The following is a 20,481-nucleotide window of genomic DNA, read 5'->3' as shown; positions in this document are numbered from 1 at the left end:
GCAGAATTTGGAGTGGGGGGAGTGCTGCTGTTTTTTGAACGTGTCTGAAACTGCTCTAACATTTGTTTCAAATATATAACTAAATTTCATGAATTTAGTCTTATAGACATACTGAGTGTACTTTGTAAGTAACTACTATTCTGAATTGTTTTCATTATTCATGTTTTTTCTTTATCCTCTGAATGTTTTTAACTTGCTCCCCTGCGCCCCCTCCCATGTTTGCAATATGCTCTTAGCTGTAGTCCCTTTGTTTTGTTTTTTGATAGTCTTAATAGAAATTCATTGAATGAGTATTTGGATATTTAGGTTATTAACTTTCACTATTACAGAAACAGTGTTGCAGTGAATGTTTTCTTTTATGTCTTAAGTGCCAGATATCTCTCAACTCTAGACCTGTTTGTGTACCATCTGCTGTTTAGGATTCTCAGCAGTTTATTTTAAGGTCAAACTCTTCCCGAGTGAATGCTTATTCCATAAAATTCAAGTATTTTATTTCTTTTTTTTTTTTTTAATATATTTTATTTATTTTATACAGAGAGGAAGGGAGAGAGATAGAGAGTTAGAAACATCGATGAGAGAGAGTCATCAATCAGCTGCCTCTTGCACACCCCCTACTGGGGATGTGCCCGCAACCAAGGTACATGCCCTTGACCGGAATCGAACCCGGGACCCTTCAGTCCCCAAGCCGACGCTCTATCCATTGAGCCAAACCTGTCCCAGCCAAGTATTTTATTTCTTAGGGGGAATAACTTTTTGAGTACACAGCATGAACCAGCGTACAGCTACGATCATTCTTTGCTGAATAACTTGGGACATTAGCTGAGGAGTGGGCACTATATTTAAACCTGTGTATGGGAATTCTCCCCATTCTAGGTTACGCTGTAGTGCAAAAGAATTCCTGGCTCTTTTCTGTTGCACAGCTGATATTGCCATTCTGCTGTTGCTGGATGGGGTTAAGGAACATAATTTTATTTAGCCTTTATTATGTGACTAGAGGGCTGGTGCATGAAATTTACCGGTATCCATCTATGTTAAAAACATCCCTCTCAGGGGATGTCTAACTGATGGTTTAGGCCAGTTCCCTGCGGGGAGTGGGCCTAAGCCAGCAGTTGGACAGCCTTAGTGCTGCTGTGGAGGAGGAGGCGGGAGAGGCTCACCAGCCACGAGCCTGGCTCAGGGCTTCTGGCTAAGCGGCGCTCTCCCTGTGGGAGCACACTGACCACCAGGGGGCAGCTCCTGCATTGATTTGCATATTAGTCTTTTATTACATAGGCTTATATAGGATAGTAAAAATGTTTGGGATATATGAAAACTTCCACACACTTGAAAGCAAAATCTCAAGATAATTTCAAACAGAATTTTAAATTATAAATATTAATTTATGTGATGGTTCTGTCCCCCTTATTCTCGAGAGAAAGTACCAAAAAATCAATGGAATGGATTTGAGTTTTCTAGAAAATTTGCAAAGAAGTGTATATGCTATATTATACTGTATTTTAAAGAGTTATCTTGTTTCCAGAGATATACAGTGATCTGGAAAATGGTACAATTTGAAATAGAGATTATGATCTTGGTTACATTTCCCCATATGTCTGTCATCTTGAAGGACTTAGAAGCATGAATCAAAAAGATTTTTCTTTCTTTTTTTCTTTTTTTCTTTTTTTTTTTTTTTTTTGAGATTTCATTTGAATTGCAGTTGGCTTCAACCTACCTAACATTTTCAGACTTTTAAAATACTTTTCTGTGGGAGCATACATCACACTTTTAATCTTGTGTATACTTGTATTTTGTGTGATGTAGTTATATTACCTATTAAAAATAAAATGTAATGAAAGGCACGAATAGGTAAAAAGGTCACTGAACACACAAAATAGTGCTATGATAGTATGAAATAGATCTACTTTGGGGGCATGTTTTCATAATTGATGACTTGGGTTTTTATTATTATTTTTCCTCCATCACCATTTATCCCCTCTATGCCCTCTTTCACCTCCTCCTTAATCCTCCTCCCCCATCACCATACTGTTGTCCATGTCCATGATTGATGGCTTGTTTTTAACATAGAATAATGAAATTCTCAAACATTTATTTAAGTTGTTTTTTTTCCTCCATAAGCCCATTTTCATCTTTCTAAATTCTGCTTTATCCTCTTTCTCCCCTCCCCCTTTAGGTGCTCTTGACCTCTGATAAAGCTGCAGCCAATTTTTCAGATCGTTCTTTGCTGAAGAACTTGGGACACTGGCTAGGAATGATCACACTAGCTAAAAATAAACCCATCTTACATACTGTGAGTTCCAGCTAAAAGTTTATATAGAATTTAAGAATGTTCATATAGCATATTATGTCTAAAAGCCTTTATTTGGGGCTATTTTAAGAAATGGGTACTTGTAAGAGTTTGGTCCATGTTTTGAATCTCTAATTGCATGCTCATGACCCCACATCATTTATGGGGATGCACAAAAGCCAGTAAGTTATGATTGTCACTACTTTTTTTGGTAAGGCAAAAGTCAGATATTACTTTGATTTCTCTTTTGAGGATAAGTTTGGCACAGTGTTCTTCGTGTACTTTGTGAAGAGTATATTCCTAGCTTTTAAAAATACTATTTCTCCCCCCATAGGACTTGGATGTAAAATCTTTGCTGCTAGAGGCTTATGTTAAAGGACAGCAAGAATTGCTCTATGTGGTGCCCTTTGTTGCCAAAGTTTTAGAGTCTAGCATTCGTAGCGTGGTGAGTAGATTTTAATATTTTATTAATGGCTAAATTGTAAGAGTTAATTTCAGCACAAGGTGAAGAAATTATGTCCCTAGTTCTTATGAATAGCGCTAGTTCAATCAGTATCCCTCGGATAAAGTTGTATTTCTAATGTATTGCTAAGTAAATTAAAGAACTGATATCTTATAGATGGCTTTGAATTTTGGTGTTTTTCTGAAATTTTATGTACAAGGCTAGGGGTTTTGTGGGAGCACTTAATACTTATAGCCACACATATATATACACGCTTAACATTTTAAATTATGCAAATTGAAGTGATGTGGAGTCCATTTTAACATAATAGATTTTCTTTAGGTTTTTAGGCCACCCAACCCCTGGACAATGGCAATTATGAATGTATTAGCTGAGCTACATCAGGAACACGACTTAAAGGTAAATTTGTTGCTTCTTTATCCCTTGGAACATTCTCTGTTTTCACATTATTAAAATTTATAGGAGAGGTAGAGTACTGGGGGAAGGGCATTGTAACAATCCAGTAAATCATTTATGTTATAAATAAAGCTAAAGTTTTATTTTAAAAATTTTAATCGAATATTGGAATTATGCAGTTAAACTTGAAGTTTGAGATTGAGGTCCTCTGCAAGAACCTTGCATTAGACATCAACGAGCTAAAACCTGGAAGCCTCCTGAAGGACAAAGATCGCCTCAAGAACTTAGATGAGCAGCTCTCTGCCCCAAAGAAAGATGTCAAGCAGCCAGAAGAACTGCCTCCCATCACAACCACAAGTAAGTATAATACTTAGCTGCTCTTTACTTACTCTCTGAAATGGTACATTTTCATGCTTATAGCAAGTAATCGGTGAACATTGTGCTGCTGAAACTTTTGTATACTTTTTAAAAAATATATATATTTATTGATTTTTCACAGAGAGGAAGAGAGAGGGATAGAGAGCTAGAAACATCGATGAGAGAGGATCATCGATCAGCTGCCTCTTGCACAGCCCCTACTGGGGATGTGCCTGCAACCAAGGTACATGCCCTTGCCTGGAATTGAACCTGGGACCTTTCAGTCCGCAGGCCGACACTCTATCCACTGAGCCAAACCGGTCCCAGCAACTTTTATATACTTTTTGGTGGGCATTCTAATTATTAAGGAAATGTTAGCAATGTCTAGACATTGTCGTGCCATATTAGAGGATATCTGAGTAATTCATGTGGCATTCTTAATTAAATCTGTCATTTATATTGTGTGAGGTCTCAGAAAGAATTCAGTGGCATGACAGCCTGTGTTATTCCTCCAATCTGGGGGTGATCAGACCAGGTAGACCTCCTAGGAGATTGGATTATTTTATGAAGGCTAAGATGATTTTAAGTGCTGGGGCAACAGAGATGATTGGGAGGTGTGGTTAGAATAAACCAGCTTTTTTTCCCTTTTCTCTCTCAGCCCTCAGTAGCTAAAAATTCCCAGGTGGAAACCAGGGAACAGCCTAGATTGAAAATAGACATCTATAATAAGGAGTAATCCAAGGTTCAGGCCTGCTAATGCTGCATAACCTCTTAATTGATTTCTGAACTATGGACACTGGTACTGACATAGTTTTACATAGTTGGTTCAAATCTCTGTTAAAATGACAGAATTTTTATGATAATTCAGGGTAGGCAAGATGTGGCCTTTGTCATTTCCCTATACCGCCATTCTTTAATCCAGTTTAATGAAATAAAAGCTACTTGATGCCCTACCAATTTTATAGTAAAGTCAAGAAACATTCTATCTTTATTAGCTCTTACTTTGTCTCTTTACTTTTAGCAACTTCTACAACACCAGCTACTAGTACCACCTGTACAGCCACTGTTCCACCACAGCCACAATACAGCTATCATGACATCAACGTCTATTCCCTGGCAGGCCTGGCTCCACATATTACTTTAAACCCAACAGTAAGTAAACATCATCTCATCCCCAAACTTCTACCTTGTGACTCTGGTTACCTTCTCTTTCCCCCTTCTTCCTGGATTCCTAGGTTGTGGATTTTTGTGCAGAAAACAGGAATTGGGCACTGCTGTGTAGTACAGCTGGGATGTTTTCTACTCTAAAAATAGTCATTGTGACTACTATCATTTAAATTGGTTCAGCATATCCAAAGCCATGATTAAAATCAATACAGCTGGCTCCCTCTACAAACAAGAGAGGCACCCCTTGCCCTATTAGGATGGTAAAAATTTGTACCCATCCATGACCCTCAACCCAATGTATGAGTTTTTATTTTGACAAAGAGACTGATGGAAAAGTGAGTACTAATGAAGATCTGGCCTTTGATATTTTTCTTTCACTTGATATCTAGCCTATCTAAAATGGAAGGAAGTTGTGAATGTTTGCAATGACTACATCTTGTTTGCTAAGAACCTGTGAAATGAAATTCGCTTAGAGGGTGGGGCAAACATAGGTTTCTAGTTGTGAGTACGTAAAACAATTTATTAATTGTATTATTTTCCATATAAACGTACTTTTGCCTCACCCTGTACAATCACAATCTGTAAGAATTCCTTGGCTCAGGTCAGAAGAGTCTCAGTGTATACTATAGCTTTTGCTCTTTATTTTCATTAGCATGTCACCTTACCTTTGCATTAAGCCATTTTTAAACAGGAGCTGAAACCGAACTGATTCATTTGTGTGTATAAATCTCCAGGTTAAGGCCTAGAAGTAACTTCTTTCTTTGTTTCTGTGTCCTGGTTCTGGGAAGCAATCTGGACTGACTTTATAAGTAACTTCCCATCGATCCTTTATTTAAAGGTTTTATTGTCTATATTCAGAGTGATAATTGATTATTCTCTACCTTTTATTATGCTTAACATTTGTTTAGTTTAATCAGATACTTGGAGTTTTTATGGTCTTTGTTTTTTAGAGAATGTTCACAAATACAGGAGTAACATTATTAATCCATTGACCATTTAGATTTAAAGGACTTGAAAACATTTTAAAAAATCATTTTAACCCGATATTTCTTGTTTTGTATAGATGTGCATTTAGTTTTTGAAAGAAAAATCTAGATCTAGAAATTGTGATTCCTCTTTATATTATTCTCAGTAATCCAAATACTTTTGTGTTCATGAATATTTTTAAGATTTCTTAAAAATTCAGTAAGGTAAAGAGACCAAGTGAGTATTAGGGCATAGTTTCTACCAGAGAAAAAATTAGAAAATCTTTCGAGCAGAGGCTTCAATGTATGATTATGCAAAATTCTTGCTATTCTGAGGAATTATTTGTAGCAATAAAAAATTTTGTAGAAAGCGTTCTCTCTGTAAACTTGTTTCTTTTTCCATTTCCCCAACTAAAGGAATTACTATTTAAATGAGTACTTGAGTCACATATTTTAATTAAACAAGTAGTGTGTCTTTAAGTAGGTAATGTATCTTGTAATGAGCAATAGGACTTTTAAAAAATCAAAAACATATATTACCTTGCACCACAAGGAATGCTACTTCCTCTTTGTAGCCCAACTTTTGATCCTGGGCTTTTTATTGATTAATTTAAAGTAGAAATGGGTAGTTATGGTTAACCTTGAAGTCATTCTAAAATAAAATCATGGGTGTGGTTACTGATAGAAATTGGGTTGCCTTATTTAAACAAGCTGTTGTCTTGTTTCTCCCTTCCTAGATTCCCTTGTTTCAGGCCCATCCACAGTTGAAGCAGTGTGTGCGTCAAGCAATTGAACGGGCTGTTCAGGAGTTGGTCCATCCTGTGGTGGATCGATCAATTAAGATTGCCATGACTACTTGTGAACAAATAGTCAGAAAGGATTTTGCCCTGGATTCTGAGGAATCTCGGATGCGAATAGCAGCTCATCACATGATGCGTAACTTGACAGCTGGAATGGCTATGATTACCTGCAGGGAACCTCTGCTCATGAGCATATCCACCAACCTGAAAAACAGTTTTGCCTCAGCCCTTCGTGTAAGTTATTTCTGTGCTGTAGTACAAAACTGATCGCTGCTTTGTCTGCGTTTCTTTTCTTTGCATTTGTACTTACTCTGATAGTCACCATATTTATTTGATGTCTTCCTTTTTCATATATTAAATTCTGTGAGGTGAAGCATCATGTCTTTTTGTTCACTACTGTATCTTCAGTACAATGTTTAGCAGATAGTAGATACCCAAATATTTATTCTTTAAAGAAATAAAAAAAATTTTCTTAATGCAACTTGATTCAGATTACCATGAATTTAAATTAAAGCACTTGGAGTAGAACAGCACAAAATATTTAAAGTAATGTCGTATGTACCTACATACAGCACAAGAAAGTTATTAACTTTGGTCTCAGGTGTTATGGTTATACTGCTTTTGTTTGCTGTTTTTTGTTTTCATATTTTTTTACCATGTTCACAACAATCTGGTGAAATGTTTTGGGTGAGTGGTATTTTCATCTTTCATCATACTCATAGCTAATGGGTCATAAGTAACGTTAGAACTTTCAAATTCATATATCTAAGCACTGAATTTCCTATTACCTATCTGCCTTGTGCACAGAAAACTTGAAATCTTTTTCTTTCATCTCTCCTCCCAACAGACTGCGTCCCCACAACAAAGGGAAATGATGGATCAGGCAGCTGCTCAGTTAGCGCAGGACAATTGTGAATTAGCTTGCTGTTTTATTCAGAAGACGGCAGTGGAAAAAGCAGGCCCTGAGATGGACAAGAGATTAGCAACTGTAAGTGTTTAGCATTTGCCTCTTAAGGATTTTTTTTCTTAATGTTTAAGAAAGTGTCTCATAACAAGAACCTCAGTGACTTTGTTTTATTTGCAGGAATTTGAGCTGAGAAAACATGCTAGGCAAGAAGGGCGAAGGTACTGTGATCCTGTTGTGTTAACATACCAAGCTGAGCGGATGCCAGAACAAATAAGATTGAAAGTGAGAACCGGGGGCTCTGTGTCTCCCTTTGTTTTCTTTCTGTTCTTGTTAAACGCCTCACCAGGACTAGGGCAGTGGAGTTAGGGTTAGGCTTAGGCTTAGGGCAATAGTCGGCAAACTGCGGCTCGCAAGCCACATGCGGCTCTTTGGCCCCTCGAGTGTGGCTCTTCCACAAAATAATGCGGGCGCGCACGTACAGTGCGATTGAAACTTCGTGGCCCATGAGCAGTAGTTGGTTTTCAGCTCTCCAAAGAAATTTCAATCATTGTACTGTTGATATTTGGCTCTGTTGACTAGTGAGTTTGCAGACCGCTGGGTTAGGGTTTTAGAGAAAGGATCTCACCTCAGTAGAATTTTACTTAAAAGGGAACCTGTGGAGAAGGTAGAGACATAGCTTTATTGTGTGCCCCCAGTTGTGGAAGTACTATTGTAAAGTGTTCATATGCCTGTTAGTTTCTGTGTCCCAACTTGGTCTTCCTTTTGGGTACTTGTGTTTTTGTTGCTAGTTGCTTATGCTTATTGGTGACAGGAAGATGGTGAAAATTGATCTTTTTAAAATCAGCTCCATTGGAAAATTGGCAGTGGTATGGTCCTAATTGAGGCATGTTCGAGTGGAAAAAGTCTTAATGAGTTTATAAATGAGGGTGACTGACAGGATTGTGACATGGTAAACACTGTGTATGTGCGCATATGCATACTCAGTTATGCTATTACATACTGTACTCCTTGGCTTACTTCCTTGCAAATTTGCCACTTGCAAAATAATTTTTTTCCTTTGATTATAAAGAGGATCCTGTCAAACTAGGTTTTTTCCTTCCAAGGTTGGTGGTGTGGACCCAAAGCAGTTGGCTGTTTATGAAGAATTTGCACGCAATGTGCCTGGTTTCTTGCCTACGAATGATTTAAGTCAGCCCACAGGATTTTTAGCTCAACCCATGAAGGTAAATAGTTGCTTTAAATTATATTGGAGTTTTACAGTTTGAGTGTTTTTATCTAATTTGTAACTTGCTTCCTAGGAACTTAAGTTAAAGGGGGGAAAAATACACAGTTTTTGTTGAGTATAAGTATTCTATGTATCAAATCAACATAACATACAGGGGATTTCCCCCCCCCCCCCCCCTAATATGTATGAGGTTGGTTTTTTTTTCATGATTAGGAGGAATTTACATAGCTTCCCTGTTAATTTTTAAACCATTATTTACAGAAAACCATTTAAACATAGGTTGCTGACCTTGATGTTCTAATCACTCTTAACACAGAAAGAGTGTGACCATAGTACAGCCATTAAAATCAGAAAGGTAATGCTGATACATTACTATGTAATCCTTAGACTTCGTTCAGGTTTTACAAAGGTTTCTTGATATGTATTTTTTTTTAATGTTTCCATTGATTTTAGAGAAAGAGAAAGGGAAAGGGAGGGAAACATCGATGTGAGAAACATGGATCGGTTGCCTCCAGTATGCACCCTGACCAGGGATCAAACCTACAAGCTGGGTATGTGTCCTGAATGGAAATCAATCCTGCCACCTTTTGGTACACAGGACAGCATCAGCTCACTGAGCCACACCCTCCATGGTTTGGTAGAGGTGGTGTGGAGGGGAGACTCCAGTTGGTACATGTGCCAATGAAAAATCTTTAAAATGTTTATTTCTGCCGAAACTGGTTTGGCTCAGTGGACAGAGCATCGACCTGCGGACTGAAAGGTCCCAGGTTCAATTCCTGTCAAGGGCATGTACCTTAGTTGAGGGCACATCCCCGGTGGGGGTGGGGGGTGCAGGAGGCAGCTGATGGATGTTTCTCATCGATGTTTCTAGCTCTCTATCCCTCTCCCTTCCTCTCTGTAAAAAATCAAAATATATTTTTTAAACATGTTTATTTCTTTTTTGGTAATCTTTCTAAAACAGCAAGCTTGGGCAACGGATGATGTAGCTCAAATTTATGACAAGTGCATTACAGAACTAGAGCAGCACCTACATGCCATCCCACCAACTTTGGCCATGAACCCTCAAGCTCAAGCCCTTCGAAGTCTTCTGGAGGTGGTTGTATTATCTCGGAACTCTCGGGATGCCATAGCTGCTCTTGGATTGCTGCAGAAGGTTAGTTCTTAAACGATAACTTTCAGAAGAAACTAGGCTTGGAAATATCCAGAGACCTGCACTAGTATCTATTTAAGTTACAGTTAAGATTTTAAAAGTCAATAAAAAGCAAGGTCTGTTCTGCACCAAGCATGTGATTTTCTCCAGAATAGAATATAGTCATTGCAGTTAAAACCAGTGAAGTGGAACATCTCCTTTGACATGATTTTTTTTTTTGGAAATAAGATTATTCAAGAAACTTTAAGATAGCCCTTTAGATTTTGAGGGACACATTGATCCAAGTATTTGAGTAATGGGTTCTGGGTAGGTGAAGAGCATTGGATTTTGACTGTGAAGGAACAGTGGAGCCTTAGATGATAGTGAAGAATCTAAAGTGAGCATAAACCAGTTAGAATTTAGATAGTATGTGTGTTAGGTGATTAAAAAGGACTTTGGTGATTGAAGAGATTGTTAACTCTGGGCCCTAGAAGGTATTTTGTAGTTTGCATTCAGGTTTGGTTTTTGGCTTTGATAGTTGTGCTCACTATACCATGGTCCTGAACCCTTTTTTCCTTTCATAGGCTGTAGAGGGCTTACTAGATGCCACAAGTGGTGCTGATGCTGACCTGCTCCTGCGCTACAGGGAATGCCACCTCTTGGTCTTGAAGGCTCTTCAAGATGGCCGGGCGTATGGGTCTCCGTGGTGTAACAAACAGATCACAAGGTCAGTAGCTATCTCAGAAGAGTAATATTTACTGGACTGCCTTCTGATACACATGGCCCAGTCTAGGTCTAGAGGTTTCTCTTTAATCTGGAGACTAAATGGGACATTTGGAATTTCTAATTCTAAGTAATAAGAATTATTGAATAGTTGTCCTTTTCCCATGTGCTGCCCATGACAGAGAAAACCAGTACCTTGCTTTGGGGAATAAGTTGTAGGTTGTTGGTTTTAAAACACTTCATTGATTTTATAGCAGTGGTTTTGATATATAAGTATTTTAATGTCTTAAATGGAATGCTTTTTTTTTTATTGATTTTTTTTTTTTTAAGAGACTGAGAGGAGGAAGGGAGGGGGAGGGGGAAAGGGAGGGAGGGAGGAACATTTGTCAGCTGCTTCCTACACATCCTTTACCAGGGATGGAGCCCAAAATCCAGGCATGTGCCCTGACTAGGAATCAAACATTCGATCTTTTAGTGCACAGGACGACCCAACCAACTGAACCGCATTGGCCAGGGCTGGAATACTTTGTTTTCTAGGTTTTGAAAGCAAAGCTTGTGTTTTAACACTATCTGTGATCAGACAGTTATCTCCATAACTCATAAACCGAAAATATCATCATCATTTACTTGTCTCTTCTACTTCATTACTGGCTATTTTGAGTCCTGGATGTTGATTTGCAGTTGGATCACAAGACATCCTTAATTTGCAATAAATTATCATTGAATAAAATAGACTGTTTTGCTCTAGCTGGTTTGGCTCAATGGATAGAGTGTCAGCCTGTGGACTGAAGGGTCTGTTTGATTCCTGCCAAGGGTACATGCCTGGGTTGCAGGCTTAATCCCCAGTAGGGGGCAGCCGATCAGTGATTTTCTCTCATCATTGATGTTTCTATCTCTCTCTTCCTCTCCCTTCCTCTCTAAAATCAATAAAAATGTATATTTTTAAAAACGGGCTGTTTTATCTGATACAGTTTAGTTAAGCCTCTATAAATAAATACTTTTTCTAGGTGCCTAATTGAATGTCGGGATGAATATAAATATAATGTGGAGGCAGTGGAGTTGCTAATTCGCAATCATTTGGTTAATATGCAGCAGTATGATCTTCACCTAGCTCAGGTATGGAAGGGGTTTTCTTAAACAGGAGAAGGGGCTCTGGTAGTTTGGAAAGTGTGTTTACTGTAACTTGTTTTTCTTACATTGTGCTTTCTGTGTTGCCAGTCAATGGAGAATGGTTTAAACTACATGGCTGTTGCATTTGCTATGCAATTGGTAAAAATCCTGCTGGTGGATGAAAGGAGTGTTGCCCATATTACTGAGGCTGATCTGTTCCACACCATTGAAACCCTCATGAGAATTAATGCTCACTCCAGAGGCAATGCTCCAGAAGGGTGAGGATGAAATGTTCGGGATTTGTGGATTCAGCATTCTAAGAAAGCTTTGGAAATGAATGTGCAGACTTACTAACATTACCTATTATAACTGCTTTACCTACAACATAATGGGAAGTTTTAGAGAGGCCTAATACTGTCCCTTGAAGTATGAAAGCTTAACTAACTGCCCAGCCTTCTTGCTGTACAGCAGTACATGCAGTGTTATTATTAGACTTGATGTCAGAGTCCAATGTTTAAGTCCTGGCTCTGCCACTTAAAATCTGTTTCATTTTAGGCAAGTTGATTTACCCTCCCTTAAGCCTGTTTCTTGTGTAAGATGGAAATATCTCAAAGAGCTGTTGAGAATTAAATAACATAAATCATGTCATATAGTAGGTACACTGTACTGAATATCATATACTAGGTATGCAGTGAATACTTGTTGACAACATCAGCTCCATTTCAGTGGGCACTGTTCTTTGTTTTGCTTTTGTAAAAAGGTCAGTCATTTGCATATTGTGTTCTCATGAGTAAATAGGAAGAGACCAAGGATAGTTTTGTTTAAATATAGAAATAGAAAAGTGATCATCACTCTTGTGGTTTCTAAGTAAACAAATTGTCCAACTGTATGTCTGTGAAATCACAACCCTGAGTAGACTGATTTTCACTCTGGATTTATTGTACTAGATTGCCCCAGCTGATGGAAGTAGTGCGATCCAACTATGAAGCAATGATTGATCGTGCTCATGGAGGCCCTAACTTTATGATGCATTCTGGGATCTCTCAAGCCTCAGAGTACGATGATCCTCCAGGCCTGAGGGAGAAGGCAGAGTATCTTCTGAGGGAATGGGTGAATCTCTACCATTCAGCAGCAGCTGGCCGTGACAGTACCAAAGCTTTCTCTGCGTTTGTTGGACAGGTAGAGCTTTTGGAAAGAAAGGTGCTTTTTATTCAACATAAGTAGGATGTGATACCTCCAATATTAAAACTCAGTATTATGTACCTGTGGTCAGACAGTTACCTCCATACTCATGTAAACCGAAAATATCATCATGTACCCTGATAAATTGATACAGTTTATTTGTTTCATCATCGATCACTAAGAACTAAAGTCAACATTCCTGCTTGTCCCCTTTAATTCTATTTATTTCATTTCAATTGTCATAGCTACAAAGTACAATGGGTCAAATAATGAATCATGAAATTGCCAGGTGTGTATATAGTAATTTTACTAGCTTGAGAATCATCAATGATGAGATTATGAGCTAATAAGTAGTCCTCATAGCAACCCATGTTTTAAAAATAAGAAAATACAACAAAACAGAACATAAACTATTTTAAATGGTAGCACTTTTTATTGTGTTTTCTAAAGTAAGTAGCCGATCTAACTAAAACTGATTAACATGTTCTTTTTGGGAATAATTTCCAGTATTTATATTCATTCACTCAATTTGATCTAAACTGAACTTTTGAGTTCAAGTGCTAGGAAAGAAGTCTGTAGCTAAAAACTAGTTTTGGCAGGAATAGTTGTGAAGAGGATGAACAGGAAAAAATGTAGGAGGAAAGGCATGGTATCATTTAGCATTCTATTTTTATCTCAGGGCTGTTTTCAGCCTCTATGGAGGGATTCAGACTCAGTAGTCAGTGTGTCCTAATCATTACTTGGCTGGCAAGAATGGAATCTTTTTCCTGAACTGGCCTTAGAATTCCTTTAGTCAAACTCTTCTAATGTTTGTTTGGAAGATATATCTGCTTATTTCTGCGAACTGGCCATTGTATTTCTTCAGACTGAGACCAAAGCTTATGTGTGCAGCAAAGAAAGATTATAGATTAGATCTATTAATAAATGACAATTGAATGTGGAAGAGCTGATTTGAATTTTAGAAGATAGAAATTGGATTTACTTTTCAAGATGAGCGTTACTTAGTCATTCTAAGTAACTATCTCCTCTTAAAGAATCCAGGGAATTAGAAAAGACATACCCATTGAGAAGCTGTTACTGCTTGTTTATAGTTTGATTTCTCATTTGGATGGAAGAATTTTGAATCAATTGGCTTTTGAGATTATCGGTATTTCATGGGTATGGATGTGGCACCTGTCTCAGCTTTTCCTGTTGGCTTATTTATTAGCTCTCATTTCTTCTCTCCATTTGTAAAAGATAATGTATTATACTTTCCTCTTTGGCATCCTTTTGAGAATTCTTATGCTTCATCTTGATTATAGCAATCTGTCTGTATTTTCTCTCCCGGGTTAATTTTTCAAATTTCAATGTACACAAGTCCCTTTGCTGGCCTTCTGTCTAGGGTATATGATTGTCAATTCAGCTGTTTCATTGCTTATCAAGAGACAGTTAAGGTTTCCAAGATAATAGTCAAGTGTTTCTTCTGGGCGTGGTTTCTTTATTTAGTAAGCACTGACCTCTTCACTCTGCTGCCGAAATGCTTTTACACTGTCTTCTTTCCTACTAGCCAAATAACTTTTCTGCTGCTTCACTTCCAGATCATATGTCATAAAATTTGTACTTTATCCTTTTTGAAAAAATAAACTTGTCCTTTTCACTTTATTTTAACTGAATTTTATATTAAAATGGCTTAATGTACATTAAAATAACTGGGTATGATCTGCAGGTATTTTCATTGGGTTCTTACTTATACAGATTATTTCTTGATTTTCCTGGTGAAGCCAGTTGGAATTTTAAAAACTTTGGTTGTGTCAATTGGAAGACATTACCTTCTGTAGAAAATAAAATATATATAATTTCATCTCCTTTAGGGAAAAAATATATCTTGGACAGAATGTCTTATCACTTTTAGTGAGCTACTGAAAGTTGGTTTAATTTGCATAGCTAATTTTCCAAATTATTTGGCTATGGACTACTGTTCAAAGTTGCCATATTATTGTCTTTCTCAGTTTCCACCTTCTCAGTTTACCATTAAACTTAAACTGGGACAGTTCTGTCATGGGACCTTAAAGGCTAAGTCATTGTCATGGCAGCTTTTTTACAAAGTAAAAAATTATAAATGTGACAATAGGAATAAATGAGATATTTTTTTTTTTAATGAAGATGAAAAGTTTGTGTGTATTATCTCATTGTGTCTATATTTTTGTACCTTTGGTAGATGCACCAGCAAGGGATCCTGAAGACTGATGACCTCATAACAAGGTTCTTCCGTCTGTGTACTGAAATGTGTGTTGAAATCAGTTACCGTGCCCAGGCAGAGCAGCAGCACAACCCTGCTGCCAATCCCACCATGATCCGAGCCAAGTGCTATCACAACCTGGATGCCTTTGTCCGACTCATTGCCCTGTTAGTGAAGCACTCAGGGGAGGCCACCAACACTGTCACAAAGATTAACCTGCTGAACAAGGTCTGAACTCCTTCCTACCCTTATTCTTGGCACACTGGAAGCCTACATCAGTGGTGCTAAAATTTAGAGGCCCAACTCTTTCCTTTTTTTTCTTCATTTTTTTACTAAGGGATTATATGTGTACATATCTTACCATTGCCCTCCCAACTCTTTTTCAAAACATTTTGTAATATCCCCTTTTCTGTATTGAAATTGAATTTAGAGATAATATGTAACAATCACCAAATTTTAAGAGTATGATGCTTTAACTGAAAGACCCCCCCCCCAAAAAAATCCATAATATAGTTCAAATGCTAACTAAAAGGTATTTATTAGCATAAGATTTTATTTTATAGGCAGAATCGTTGAACAAGATGGTCTGTAGATGTTCACTGATAACACAGATTGGCAACTCAAATATCACAAGAGACATTGCAAGATCATTGTCTTGATTTTTCTGAAAAGGAACAAATACTGTTTTCTTTTGATTTATACAGTGGAATTATTAGGAATTTGCATAATATAAGAATGCAAAAAGAGAGTGTGGTCTTGGGTTATCATAATCAAATTAGATTATCGTAATCTTCACTGTTAAGTGAGAAAATTAAGTGGAACACAGGGAAGTTCTTTGTATAAGAAATGCAGAACATTTCTGCAGCCTAACGGCTTCCCTGGTGCCCATCTACTAAGTGACAAGAGAACTAGAAACCATTTGCCTCTTGTCGACTTCATGTCAGACTAGAAAAATTAGGTTGTTAGATTATAAAAATGTGATGAAATATGATGTGCCATGGTAGTTTCTAGAGCTTTTGAAAAACCATTGGGCATATGTGAAGAATGTACTTGTCTGGTCGAAGGGTATTGAAATTCAAAGAAAACACAAAACTGGAGGCCAGATCAAATCAATGTATGGTCCCTTTGGCTGTCAGTATATAATTTTATATTCAAATTAGAGGCCCCGTGCAAAAAATTTGTGCACAGGTAAGATCCCTAGGCCTGGCCAGTGATCAGGACCGATCAGGGCCTTCCTTCGTTCTACACTGCCCCCAGTGGTCAGTGCACGTCATAGTGAGCCATCGAACCATTGATTGGTTGCCTCCTGCACGCCCCCACTGGGGATCGAGCCTACAACCTGGGCATGTGCCCTGACTGGGAATCGAACCAGTGATCTCTTGGTTCCTGGATCAACGCTCAACCGCTGAGCTATACCCAACTGGACTTATCTTCATGATTTAAAGCTCTGATCTTTGTGCTCTACAGGTCCTTGGTATAGTAGTGGGAGTTCTCCTACAGGATCATGATGTCCGGCAAAGTGAATTTCAGCAGCTTCCCTACCATCGCATTTTCATCATGCTGCTCTTGGAACTCAATGCACCTGAGCATGTATTGGAAACCATTAATTTCCAGACACTTACAGCTTTCTGGTGAGTAATGTTGAGTTTAATAGAGATTTCCTGGTAAAGATTGCTGTTTTAGTATACTAAAATTTGAGAATTAGAATAAGCTTATGGATTTTAGGCATGCTTTATTCATAATACAACTTGTCTACTTCTATTTGTATGTTTATTGTAAGGTAGACTGCTTCTGACAAAGATTTTCTTTTTCAGCAATACATTCCACATCTTGAGACCTACCAAAGCTCCTGGCTTTGTGTATGCGTGGCTTGAATTGATCTCCCATCGGATATTTATTGCAAGAATGCTGGCACATACGCCACAGCAGAAGGTGTGGCTGCAGTTTATCTCCTACAGATGAAGACTGTAACTACCCGGGGCTTATTAGCACTATTAGTCATTTATTAGTAGCAGTTACCACTTCTGCCAGGCTTAGTTGGGAATTATTCTATTTAATGTGGAGTCAGGTCATGGAGATAACCTGACTGCCTCTACCCGAGTCCCATTCCTCAGTGATTATGTATGGTGTAGCGGCTCCCAGGCTGTGTGAGCTACCTATGTCCATTTCTTATGGGCTTTTTTAAAAAACAGTTGAAAGTTTGGACCACCTCTGTAGACACAGTATGGAATCCCGGGTAATGGAGCTATGGAATTTGCCCATTTTACAGGGTCACACTATAAATGGAAAGGCCCTCATACTCAGGTTTGAAGACCACTGGTCACTGTATTTGAAGAAATTAGGATCAAGTTGTAGTAAAGAAGTTTTAATGTAATTGTGAATAAACCCAGTTAGCATGGAAAGTTTCTCCAATCTTGCAGTAAATGATAAATGACTATTTTAAAATTGTTTTCATTGATTTTTATTTTTTAAATATATTTTAATGATTTCAGAGAGAAAAACATCAATGATGAGAGAGAATTAATGATTGGCTGCCTCCTGCACTCCCTCTACTGGGTATCAAGCCCAAAACCTGGGCATGTGCCCTTGACTGGAATCAAACACAGGATTCTTCAGTCCACAGGCCCACGCTCTATCCACTGAGCCAAACCTTCTAGGGCCATGGTCGGCAAACTGCAGCTTGCAAGCACATGCGGCTCTTTGGCCCCTTGAGTGTGGCTCTTCCACAAAATACCTGGGCCAGGGCGAGTCTATTTTGAAGAAGTGGTGTTAGAAGAAGTTTAAATTTAAAAAATTTGGCTCTCAAAAGAAATTTCTATTGTTGTACTGTTGATATTTGGCTTTGTTGACTAATGAGTTTGCCCACCACTATTCTAGGGCATATATGACTTCTTTTGATTGGCCTTTCAGGTCAGAGGAAAATGAGACTATTTACGTATATGTAATTCTTAAGTGGAGTTAGTTTTATTTGGTAGGGAAATGCTTTGCAGGAAGAGGAATATAATATATTGAATAAAATTACCCCAATAATGAACATAATTGGTATAATTGGGAGGTGATGAGAAAGCCAAGTTTGGCTAATAGAGGGGATTCATGTAAATTGGGTAGTAACATTATTTGCCAAGAGTTGAGGAACTGGCTGTGGGCAAAGAAATGGTCCAGATCCAGTACTTTAATTAAAAGAAGGAATTAAGAGATGTAGCTATCAGTTTCTCAGTTGGCTGTTTTGTGTCTGTCTGAAATTTACTTGTGTTCCTCTTTTTTTTTTTTTTCTTTTTTCTTTTTTAAAATGGTTTTTACTTATTTCAGAAAGATGAAGGAAAAGTGGGATAGAAACATCGATGATGAGAGGGAATAATTGATTGGCTGCCTCCTGCACACCCCACACGGGGATCAAGCTGGCAACCTGGGTCTGCTCCCTGACTGGGAATGGAACCGTGTCTTCTTGGTTCATGGGTTGAAGCTCAACCACTGAGCAACACCAGCTGGGCTCTCTCCTGTTCTTTACATTTTGCTACAGACACAAGGACCTACATGTCCTAGAATTTCTGGAGTCAGCTTATTTGTCATTTATCAACATAATTACACTTAATCTTTTAATGCCAATTTAAGAGAGGTACTTATGACAGTATTCTATAGTTCAGTCTAAATCAATATGAAGAAGAAATCACAGTACAGTTGATTCAGCAATTTTTTGGTTGCAGAATAGCAGCTGAGTAAAACTTATGTACACTTCTTTCTTTCAGGGATGGCCTATGTATGCACAGCTACTGATTGATTTATTCAAATATTTAGCACCTTTCCTTAGAAATGTGGAACTCACCAAACCTATGCAAATCCTCTACAAGGTAATTAATTTGGAGTTATATATTAAAAATAATGGAAATGTAACACTTAAAAAACTAATAAACACACACAACTGGAAATATGAGACCTAATATTTTATTAAGCACTCGTTTTGTAGCTTGTCTTTTCACGTGGATTTCCAACGACATTTAAAAATATATATTTTTATTGACTTTAGAGAAAGAGAGAAACATTGATGGAGAGAGAGACATCTTTCGGTTGCTTCCCATATGCGTCCTGACCAGAAATAGTACCACGACTTTTTGGTGTACGGGACAAAGTTACAACTGACTGAGCCACCTGCCAGGGTGACTTTGCTCTCTTTTAACATTGTTTTGGTTGTTCTGTACCATTTTGCAGCTCCTTAAAAACTCCAATCAGTTTCACTTCTAGAAACATCCCCGCCCCCCGCCCCCCCTCCCACGTGTTTGTTTTTTATTTTATTATTAAGGTATTATGTATGTGTCCTTATTGCCCCATTGACCTCCCACCAGTGCCCTTATCCCCCCTCTCTCTAGTGTCTGTGTCCATTGGTTAGGCTTATGTGCATGCATTATAAGTCCTTTGGTTGATCTCTCTCCCTTTCCCCCTCCTTTCCCCCTCCTTCCCCTGCCTTCCCTCTGAGGCTTGACGGTCTGATCGATGACTATCTCTGGATCTGTTTTTGCTCAATTTATGTTCATTATATTCCACAAATGAATGAGATCATGTGATAGTTATCTTTCTCCAACTGGCTTATTTCGCTCTCCAGGCCCATCCATGCTGTTGCAAATGGTAGGAGTTCCTTTTAACAGCAGTGTAGTATTCAATTATGTAGATGTTACCACAGTTTTTTAATCCACTCATCTGCTGATGGGCACTTAGGCTGTTTCCAAATCTTAACTATTATAATAAATTGTGCTGCTATGAGCATAGGGGTGCATATATCCTTTTTTCTGATTGGTGTTTCTGGTTTCTTGGGATATATTCCTAGAAGTGAGATCACTGAGTCAAATGGGAGTTCCACTCCATATTGTTCTCCACTGTGCCTGCACCAGCACCAGTCTGCATTCCCACCAGCAGTGCACAAGGGTTCCTTTTTCTCCGCATCCTCTCCAGCAGTTGTCATTTGTTGATAGCCATTCTGACAGGTGTGAGATGGTACCTCATTCTCGTTTAGATTTGCATCTCTTGGGTAATTAGTTACTTGGAGCATATTTTCTTGTTTTGTTGGTTTCTTTTACTGTGCAGTAGCTTTTTATTTTGATGTAGTCCCGTTTGTTTATTTTTCTTTAGTTTTCATTGCCCTAGGAGCTATATCGGTGAGGCATATGTCTGAGGTTTTGCTGCCTGTGGATTCCTCTTAAGATTTTTATGGTTTCCTGTTTGCATTTAAGTCCTTTATCCATTTTGAGTTTATTTTTGTGTATGGTGTAAGTTGTGTTGAGCTTTTCAACCCATGAAAGTATATCTCACCATTTAGTTAGGCTTTTGATTTTATCCTGCAGGGCTTTGTAGTTTTCAGCACAGATGTTTTAAATATCTTCCCTTAAACTTATTCCTACATATTTTATGGCTTTTGTCAAATTATAAGGGAGATCTTTTTAAAATTTTTATTTTTCTGTTAGTGGTCTATAGAAATAAAATTGATTTTGTATATCTGCCTTGTATCTAGCCACCTCACTAAATTTACTTTTTCTAAAGGATATATTCTGAATACAAAATCATTT

The 20,481-nt window shown here is 38.0% G+C and overlaps 1 protein-coding gene across 7 annotated transcripts in view; it reads left to right on the top strand.

The window, feature by feature from the left end:
- CNOT1 (CCR4-NOT transcription complex subunit 1) overlaps positions 1 to 20,481 on the top strand; it is a 69,465-nt gene that overhangs the window by 40,709 nt on the left and 8,275 nt on the right. For 4 of the 7 annotated variants that reach the window (XM_084861205.1, XM_084861203.1, XM_084861204.1 and 1 more), the window contains exons 26-43: positions 2,171 to 2,287; positions 2,619 to 2,729; positions 3,069 to 3,146; positions 3,323 to 3,500; positions 4,522 to 4,652; positions 6,370 to 6,666; positions 7,280 to 7,420; positions 7,517 to 7,621; positions 8,443 to 8,562; positions 9,526 to 9,717; positions 10,278 to 10,420; positions 11,424 to 11,532; positions 11,635 to 11,804; positions 12,474 to 12,726; positions 14,906 to 15,154; positions 16,394 to 16,557; positions 16,741 to 16,858; positions 18,673 to 18,774. In XM_084861205.1, the coding sequence (XP_084717331.1) occupies positions 2,171 to 2,287; positions 2,619 to 2,729; positions 3,069 to 3,146; positions 3,323 to 3,500; positions 4,522 to 4,652; positions 6,370 to 6,666; positions 7,280 to 7,420; positions 7,517 to 7,621; positions 8,443 to 8,562; positions 9,526 to 9,717; positions 10,278 to 10,420; positions 11,424 to 11,532; positions 11,635 to 11,804; positions 12,474 to 12,726; positions 14,906 to 15,154; positions 16,394 to 16,557; positions 16,741 to 16,858; positions 18,673 to 18,774 (2,778 nt within the window). The remainder of the gene's footprint in view (positions 1 to 2,170; positions 2,288 to 2,618; positions 2,730 to 3,068; positions 3,147 to 3,322; positions 3,501 to 4,521; positions 4,653 to 6,369; positions 6,667 to 7,279; positions 7,421 to 7,516; positions 7,622 to 8,442; positions 8,563 to 9,525; positions 9,718 to 10,277; positions 10,421 to 11,423; positions 11,533 to 11,634; positions 11,805 to 12,473; positions 12,727 to 14,905; positions 15,155 to 16,393; positions 16,558 to 16,740; positions 16,859 to 18,672; positions 18,775 to 20,481) is intronic. The other 3 variants (XM_084861207.1, XM_084861208.1, XM_084861206.1) reach the window with 1 other exon arrangement.

The sequence above is a fragment of the Pipistrellus hanaki genome, assembly GCF_964339955.1.
Source record: "Pipistrellus hanaki genome assembly, chromosome: 15".
In the NCBI taxonomy this organism is placed as follows: domain Eukaryota; kingdom Metazoa; phylum Chordata; class Mammalia; order Chiroptera; family Vespertilionidae; genus Pipistrellus; species Pipistrellus hanaki.
Note: the sequence above shows the minus strand (reverse complement) of the source record. Positions and strands in the feature narration are given on the sequence as shown.